Source organism: Trachemys scripta, chromosome 16 (assembly GCF_013100865.1).
Source record: "Trachemys scripta elegans isolate TJP31775 chromosome 16, CAS_Tse_1.0, whole genome shotgun sequence".
NCBI classification, from domain to species: domain Eukaryota; kingdom Metazoa; phylum Chordata; order Testudines; family Emydidae; genus Trachemys; species Trachemys scripta.
The window spans coordinates 15259939-15268981 of record NC_048313.1 but is presented as its reverse complement, the minus strand read 5'-3'; the positions used below and the strand labels follow the sequence as shown (position 1 = coordinate 15268981).

Genomic DNA, 9043 nt, shown 5'->3' with positions numbered 1-9043 from the left:
GGGGGGGGGTGTCCTGAGGAGAAGGGGGACAGGACACAGCTGCCTGAGGGGAAGGGGGCATGGGGGGTGTCCTGAGGAGAAGGGGGACAGGACACAGCTGCCTGAGGGGAAGGGGGCATGGGAGGTGTCCTGAGGAGAAGGGGGACAGGACACAGCTGCCTGAGGGGAAAGGGGTAGGAGGGGCAGCTACCCTGAGGGTATTACAGCCCTCCGGAGACTAACCTGTGATGTGCCACAGGAAGAGAATAGGAGGGAGTGAGGTACCCCAGTGCCTAAGGCCCTTGCTGTGGTAGGAAACTGATTAATTGAGATATACCCAGATGATCCTGGCAAGCAGTCCACACCCCAAACCACAGAGGAAGGCAAAAAAAAAAAAAACAAAGGTCACTGCCGATCTGACCTGGGGGAAAATTCTTCCCAAATCTGCATATAGCACTCAGATTCTGAGCATGAGGTGAACAAGAACCAGCCAGCTGTAGCCATCGCTGATGTTTCTGAGGAAGGAAACAAACAAAATACAAATACAGAATACATGAGGGGGGGTTGGGGAATCTCTTCCTGACCCCCGCAGGTGACTGCCTGAAGCATGAGCTGTGAGCGGAAAGGATTGTGGGGAGCCTGGTGGCACTTGTCCATCCTATCATGAAGGGAGCATGGGAAGAATCACTGGCCGGCTGCTCACCTCACACCTGTTATGAGGTGGGGTATGGAGGGGCTCAGATCTTCTCATTCCGTGCATGCATGTGTGAGGCTCTTACACTCAGCACAATGCGGAAGACTCACCTGACAAGACTCAGGCCCCCCTGCCCTTTGAGCCTGGATGACTGTATTTCCAAGCTGGAAATATGGCAACACTTGCCAATTTCTCCAATGCTCTCTCCTCTCTCTGTCTTGTTACCATTCTCCATCCTTCAGGGTCAGACTTGGGCAGGGGGGGAGAAGTGGTAGCATCCTTCTCCGGCGCTGCCCACAGATGGGGGTCCACCCGTGAACAAATTGCAGTCTGAGAATGCTCTTTGCCTCAGATTTGAAGGTGGACAGGTGACCAGTTCTGCACTGCTTACTCAGTCCATCAAGGTCATCTGAGGATTGCAGGATCAAGTCCCTGCTTTGCTAGTCTTGTGAACTCGCCAAACAAGCCATTTCAAGTCAGCTTCCAAGCAAGAGACAATATTATGCTTGGGTGCATTGTGGCTTTTAAAATTCTGTACCTTTCACTTGGAGAAGGTTTCAGACTGTTGGCAAGTTGACAATGCACATAAATAATCACTACAGCTGCGCATCCCTTGCTAAAGCAAACTTTGGATGTGCTGTTCCATGGATATTACTCTCTGAAGAATTCAGTTTATTTGTAGGGTGACCAGACAGCAAATGTGAAAAATCGGGATGGGGGTGGGGGGTAATAGGAGCCTATATAAGAAAAAGACCCAAAAATCGGGACTGTCCCTATAAAATCAGGACATCTGGTCACCCTAGTTTATTTGAGACCCCATGACACTGAAGTAGCTGCATAGCTATTTCTAATAACTTACATTTGTGTTACTTGCTAATTTTAGAGTGCAGACAGACACAGCACCTGCACACTATTATCCTGGTTGGTCTAAGTGCACTTATGATTTTCTTCATCCATTGTATTGTTTAGATGCAGTCAACAAAACAGGATCCTGCTATCTACTGTTGCTGAGAACTCTTCAGTGTAAGGAAGAGGCAGAAAATGTTTGATTTTGGATGGATGGGTGACCCACTGAACAGCCTTTGTTTGGGGAACGCAATTGAGAGAAGAGATCTGAGGTTTTACCAGAGTAGCGCATATGGAGAAGGTGGTAGTAAGTGCCTTTTGGTTACAGTGGTGCTATGGTAGGAGAACTTTTGATTTGGTTTCTTTGCATTTGCTAAGTCAAAGTACCAAAGTGAAAGGGAGGCTGTAACTGGAGGGGAGAAGAAAATGTTGCACCATTTGTGGAAAATATTGTGGAAGTGTCTAGAAATTTGCCGAGATTTATTTGTAACTCTTTAGGATGATTTTGATAAGTAGCTGAGTGACCCAAGTTCCTGGAGATGAGTGATAATGTCTCCTTAAAATGTCAAGAAACAACAGCCAGTGATGGCTATTAGCAACCTTGGAGTCCCAGTCTTCGATCCAGACTCAGGGTACGTCTACAGTGCAGTCAAAGGTGTGATTGCAGCTCAAGCAGGCATACCTGTACTAGCTTTAACCTAGCTAGCACAACTCAAAATAATAGCAAAGCCCCAATGCAGGCTAGCACCATAATGTAATCAAGATCCCAGGTGGGCTTGTACAGCCCAGGCCACTGCACCTTTACTATTGTTAGCCGTGCCAGCTAGATAAAGGGTGTAATATGGCATTTTTATCACTGTCATCTACGTCAGCAGTCTGGACAACTCATTGGTAAAGACACAAAGAAGCTCACCCACACAAATGCTCCCTGTGTTGCTAGCATCAGTGTTGGACCAATGGTGGAGGGACTCCCTAAAATGACCTGTTTCGTTAGGGCCAGGGAGTCTGATTCTCTCTCTACTTGTACAAAAACAACAAGGAGTCTGGTGGCACCTTAAAGACTAACAGATTTATTTGGGCATAAGCTTTCGTGAGTAAAAACCTCACTTCTTCGGATGCATAGAGCACCTTAGAGACTAACAAATTTATTAGAGCATAAGCTTTCGTGGACTACAGCCCACTTCTTCGGATGCATGTAGTCCACGAAAGCTTATGCTCTAATAGATTTGTTAGTCTCTAAGGTGCCACAAGTACTCCTGTTTTTTTTTGTGGATACAGACTAACACGGCTGCTACTCTGAAATCTCTCTCTACTGTATTTCCTTTGGTCCAGGCTTTGGGCTTGCCGTGTCCTCCCTTTCCCACAGTGAAAATTTGGACATTTGGTGGAATTCAGTCAAACACCCTTCTGCATGTGGTAGAATGTTACTCTGTTATGACAGCAATGCTGATTTGTTCACCTACCTTATCAGAAAGAGGAGAAATGAAAGTAGTGAAGAGATTTCAGTTGACTATTTGTCATGACAGTGTAATCTGGCTACGGATTAGCCACACAAATCAGAATGATCCACTCGGAGGAAAGCCAAGCTCGAGTCCAAGTAGGCACTTTATTTGTGGTTGGAATGCTGACATCGATATAATGGAATATCACATATATATTGGAAATATACACATACATCCCCACTCAAGGTTGTTGGTTTTTATTTTATTTTGCATAAAAGGCCCCCCTGCATAGAGTGAGCATCTTTGGGAAATCACAGGAAGGGACAGTTATCACAACAACAGAGAGGCCAATCCTGCAGTCTTTGTACAGGCAAAATACCATTGCAGGATCAGTCCTGAAGGATCCAGGGAAGAAAGTGGAACATGAGTGGTTTACAGAGATATAAAGGGATATTTTAAAGGCAGTCAGGGACAGTTGTTCTTAAAGGTAAGATGAGCAGTTATGGCTTTATGATGCAGCTTAGGTACGTCAGGAAAAAAGCTTCTAATCACAGTCAATTGAGTAACAGAAACAGGCTTCCATAAGGAGATAGTGAGAATCACCAAGTCACAGCATAACGATCAATCACTGGAGTTTATTTTAGCATCCTGCCACACAGTGTGCATGTGTAAATGAACTAGACTGTCTTTCCAGTCGGAGTGATTCGATGACAACATTAATATTCTGAACAGCTCCTTAATAAAAGATATGTCCCTTTGCTGCAGAAGGCAGGACCCCTGCAATGTTTATCTACTTCAGCAGGATGAATAAAGAAGCATGTTCATTATAGTATAGTGTAGGTGGAGTTGTCATCTTTAAAAAGGGGGAAGAGGCTACGTTACAATTATATCAAGACTATGAAGGCAGAGAGAGGGCTGCTTTCTGGTATTAAATTCCCTAATGGAAATCAGATTGAACTGGGACTTCCTTCCCATCCTGTTCCTTAAATTTCATAGTTTCTTAGACCACAACTGAGTCTGCAGAATACATCCTAAGCCAAAGCAATGGTTTCTGCTGGAACTATGCTTCCTCATCAACTCTTGTATGCCTGAAATTACAAATCTTTCCATAATGACTTAAAATGAGCCATCTTATGAGAAAAATATCCTAAGAACAGAAAGACCCTGAAATCGCCTTTGCTGTTGGTCCTCCTGGGTACCTGCTATTTTAGAACTTTATTTCTACAGCAACCAAAATGATTCTATTAAAAAAATAATTAGCAGTTGAGCTGGAGAAACAAGCAGCAGAAATAGACCACCCACAGAGCCTGTCCTCATGCAAAACAAAACAAAAGACCATGGAAGAGAGAAAAAAAGAGCAATAGACGAGCAGAATAATCTTGCGCAAAACATTTTGCGAACATTTTCCATTAGATGCCAGTAATTCTAATCTGTACTTTAGTTTCTATAACCATTCCTGTCCCCTTACCTAGGTGACCATCCATCCTGGCCTTTTGAACATCCTGTATCTGGTGCTTACTGTCTCACAGCCCATCTCCGGTAAGCAACATTTGATCAGATAGTCTGTTTTCAGGTAAAGATCATGCGCTATAAGTCTAGGATTTTGTGCCATGAATAAAACATTGGGGATGAAGTAGGGGAAAAGCTGGTTTTTAAGGAGCAATTGCCTTTTATTTCCTAGAATTGCAGTTTGTCACCCTACCTTTATGATTAGTTAAAAAAAGTGGCACTGTAAATATATGATGTGTAACAGGACATATGAAGTTCACACGGGGTTATATTTTAAAATGGGAAGGGGATTCTAAAGGAGTCACCAGGAGTTTATGTAAGGGTAGAGTGAGAAATCCTTTAATGTAGCTTCTGTGGACATTTTGGGTATATATAGCCCTATTGAAGGGATTACTAGCTGTCAGGCAAGGCCAAGCTGTAGGAGACAGGTAGATGATGCCAGGTTCGGAGACTTGACTCCACAGCACACAAATTATCTATGTAACAGGCTGTAGTTTCAAAGAGGTTTAGCCAGTGAGTCATTGACGGGGGCAACTCCTGCTCAGGTGGGTTTTTTTTTTTTTTTTCTTCCCCTCAGTTCTGTATAGGTTCTTATACTGCACCTGTGGCATCTGAGCACCTTCCAGTAGTGAGTTAAGTGAGAGAACAAATCACATGTGACAGATATTACTTATTGCTCTCATCCTTTCTGCAAAGGGAGAACAGAGTATGCAGTACAGTGTTTTGGTAAGGTTTGTTTTGGGGGTGGTTTTTTTTTTGGTCAGTGATCTGGCAAGTCTGTCATATTTTCTTATAACAGTGTTGAAGAGTAATTGGTCCTATCTACACTAGCAGAGCTTTTCCCACACCAGTTCAAGGGGACTGGTTACCCCCTGCTATTGTCAGCAACAGATCAGCTTCCTAATGTAGACCCTAATGCCTCTGAGACCCAGTGGTCCAAAGGACAGTTCTAGGAATAAGAAACTCCTAAGTTCCAATCCAAAGTTCTGATACCAACTCCCAGTGGAAGCTTTGGGCAAGGTCAGAGCACATATCTGCCACAGTTTCTGCAATGGTAAAGTGGGGATAATACCTGCCTAACAGGACTTTGGGAGGATTAATGCGTTTGACAAGTGCTTTGAACTTGTAAAGTTCTAAGTATTAAATAAATAGCAACTTGGCAACAGCATGTGAGTCTTTTCCATTGCAGAGTGGTTTAGAAGAGTAGCTAGAGCTGCCTCTGCAAACTCAACAACTTGGTCATTTTTATTTGCTTATTTAAAACTAAAGCAAAATGTCCAAGGTAACTGGTTTTCATTATAAACTACCAACCTTTCAAATGTGCAAAACTGATCATCCATTGGAGAGAAAGAAAACTAACAAAAGTTTATATATATATCACAAATTTACTACTGTAATGAGATCTAAGCTGTGCTTCAGGCTGGTGTGACTTTATGGCTAAGGGGCTATACCAGTATCTAAGTTCTCTGTTGAACGGAAGAAGCAATATTGACCAATAACAGTACTGGAGCTCATGGGTACAACTAATAAAAACAAAAATGTACAAAACCAAAAAACCCTTTAATATTTTAGATATAAAACAATTCTCATGTCTTACAAAAAATACTACAGGATCAAAAAGTTACTAGAAATAGGTATAAAAAAAGTAAAATATAACCTTTAGCACAAATTAAATGTTACAAGTAACTGGCCAAATTAAAATAATGAAATAAAGAGTTCCTTTTTGTTTAAAAAATAAAGTGTCCAGATAACCTCACAATGCCTCTTTGCACCTCTGTGTTCCTGCATCGTTTGGAAGCTGTAAACCATCCAAATAGCCCCATTTCAATTTATTTAAGCAGATTAAAAATAATAAAGTCATGAGGTTGACCAGCTTTCCTATCCCCAAGAAGGCTCCATCTACACTAGTGAAAATAGAACCTGTAATTCACAACTAGCAGTAGCAACGGTGGATGCTGTAATGTAGCCCAACACCTGTCCTTTTTCCCCACCATCCTGGCCAACCCTGATCACTGGTAAAAAACTGAGTCCTGTCTACTCTGCGGCTTCTACTGTTGCTATCAGAGGCAGAGTTGCACCTGTGGTACATTACCAGTTTTGCCAACATTGGACACAGTCAGAGAGATGACCATTTAAAGGAAACTACAGTGATTCTTAACATGACTGATAACTTAATTTGCAACACTGGGCTTTCTAATGTTCAGTGGCATTCCAGTCTCACTTTTTCTCTCACACATATTGCTGGTGTTTCTCTAGGTGGAAGCTGCCCTTGACTGGAGCTTCCCAGCAGGTGCACCCATCAGATGGTAGAGTTCACAGAATACAGTGGCTTTCAGAACTGCAACGCAAGTTTGTTTGACCCTTTGGCTTCTTTCACCCCAGTTAACAATACTTTTACATAAGCCAGCTCTTTACATATTATATATATATATATATATATACACACACACACACACATATATAAAGCAACAGTGACCATCCTTTCTTTCCCATGCATTCAAATGTGTTTTTGCATATAATGCTGGATTTTTCCAATAAACCAAACAAGTTAAAGGTACAGAAGCAGCACACTCCTGGGCTGTCAATCTCACTGAAGAGACAAAACAAATACATAGAGCTTTCATCAGTAATACTAATGACTATCCAGACACGCATGCTCCCTACCAAGTGCTTATCCGAGTATTTTGCATTTCCTCTGCTGTTCAAGTTCTACAGCTTGCTTAACACTGCAGGTTTCTCTTCTGTCCCTGCCATCATCCATGAAGACAAGGCATTAGTAGGTGCATTCCTCAATCAATTAAGGTATTTAATGTGTCCAACATGGTAGTATCTGAGTGCAGTCAAGTATGTTAGTGATGTTCTAGCAAGTTAATGGAGGAGGTAATGATATAGCTTTACTGGTGTGACAGATTTAGTAGTTTTATTTTAAAATTCCTTTCGTGTCTGTGAATCTGTGATTGGTGCTGGCTTCACACCTGTAGACTGAATTCAGTCTCTGGCATAGATGGAGATGGACAAAGGCAGGGCAAGTTAACCTTACATCAGTGGGCCTCAGCTGTAAACTGACCAATTATTTCTTCATCTCTCTCCTGAGACCAACAGAGTCCCAGTAGTGCTGGGTTCTGCAGTAGTGCATACCTGTCCACTAGGGCAGTGGGCTCAGTTTTTACTTAACAATGCCTAACAATCTTATGTAGAACTATTGACACTAATCCCTTCTCTCTATCTGAGGAAGGAAAATCCAGCAAAATGCTCTCCAGAAACAATTTCCACTGCTGTGGACAAGCTTGTGGCCAATGCAGAGGCTGACAGCCAAAGCCGTCCATCTTAATTTGAGTAAAGGATACTGCAGTTCACAAAGTACTAACAAGGTTTGCATATTGGACTAATAGCACTTAATGCTGTATGTTATCCATGCAGCTTTGCTCCTGAAATGAAAACTGGGAAGGGACAAATAGAAGTGAAGAGAGCAGTGAGGAAAGAGGAGGTTGCTATGCATTCGGGTGACCTCTGTTTGTCTTGTTCAGAAGTTTTTTCAGGTCAGACGACATGAAGTAAGGCTTTTCAGATGAACCATCATTACGTTCCAGGTCTTCCACTGCAGGGGGGAGGGAGGGGAGGTTAAAATACAGAGCTTAAGTACTGCAGGGTTGTAAACACCTCAAACTAGAACCAGTTACTGGGCATGCCAAGCCCCGGAGGGATACATTTGTTTTCAGTGCCATTTAAACAGCAGGTGCTCTCACATCTACATGCACAACCTTTCCATGATTCAGACTGAGTTGGATGCTGGGGAAAGTTGCTGTGGTCCCTATGATGGTCATAGAAGGTGCAGTTAAGAAGTCTAGAGACAGACAAGTGCTAAAAGAGCAGATGTAATACTCATCCGTTAAATACCCAGTTGAGATGTGGATGCCCTTCTGCTTCTCACAGGCAGTGCATGTATGCGTATTCTGTGTTTCTTCTAAAGCCCTTGATGTATGCAGCTTCCAAATGTAAAAGTCACAATTACACTTGTTCCACTCCCATTTTAAAGACAGAGTATTGGTCTCCTGAAGGGAGGCTGTTTATCAACATCTATTTGGAAGGAGCAGGGGGGCTAAAGCGTTAGGTTACAAATTAGCTAAGACAGTGGCTCCTCCTATATGAACAGAACAGGTTGCTCAATACTACCATTGCCTGGAAATACAGAGATTACCATTACTTGGGGATAGTGCGGCAAGACAATGCTCACTCATTGTTCTTCAGTATAGTGTAACTGCTCATGACTTGACTGTAAAGCAAGTCACTTGTTATTTGTTTGGCCCAGTTCACCTAGTGTACAACACCCTTGTCAACATACAGTACATACATAATAATTAGGCATGTCCCTGGCACAGAATATATTGTTCAGACGCTCGCTGTTCAAAGCAGAGCAGCAGCTCCAGCAAAAGCCATAGGAGAATAGTTGCCAAAATCACAGAGACCATCAGCTTCATAGCTTAGTGAAACAGTCCTGGAATATTTTGAAGTTGATGGCATAGTGATGAGGGCACGAGCATTGACACCCAGCAACTTTTTCCTAAAAGGATAA

At 42.7% G+C, this 9043-nt stretch overlaps 1 protein-coding gene across 4 annotated transcripts in view; it reads right to left on the bottom strand.

Annotated features, from left to right (window-relative positions):
- Positions 1–3106: 3106 nt before the first annotated feature.
- Positions 3107–9043, bottom strand: part of SLC44A2 (solute carrier family 44 member 2) — a 37044-nt gene continuing 31107 nt past the window's right edge. For all 4 annotated transcript variants that reach the window (XM_034792752.1, XM_034792751.1, XM_034792750.1 and 1 more), the window contains one exon: positions 3107–8068. Coding sequence is in view for 1 of the 4 variants with exons in the window: in XM_034792753.1 (XP_034648644.1) it covers positions 7962–8068 (107 nt within the window). In the remaining 3 variants the exon portion in view is untranslated. The remainder of the gene's footprint in view (positions 8069–9043) is intronic.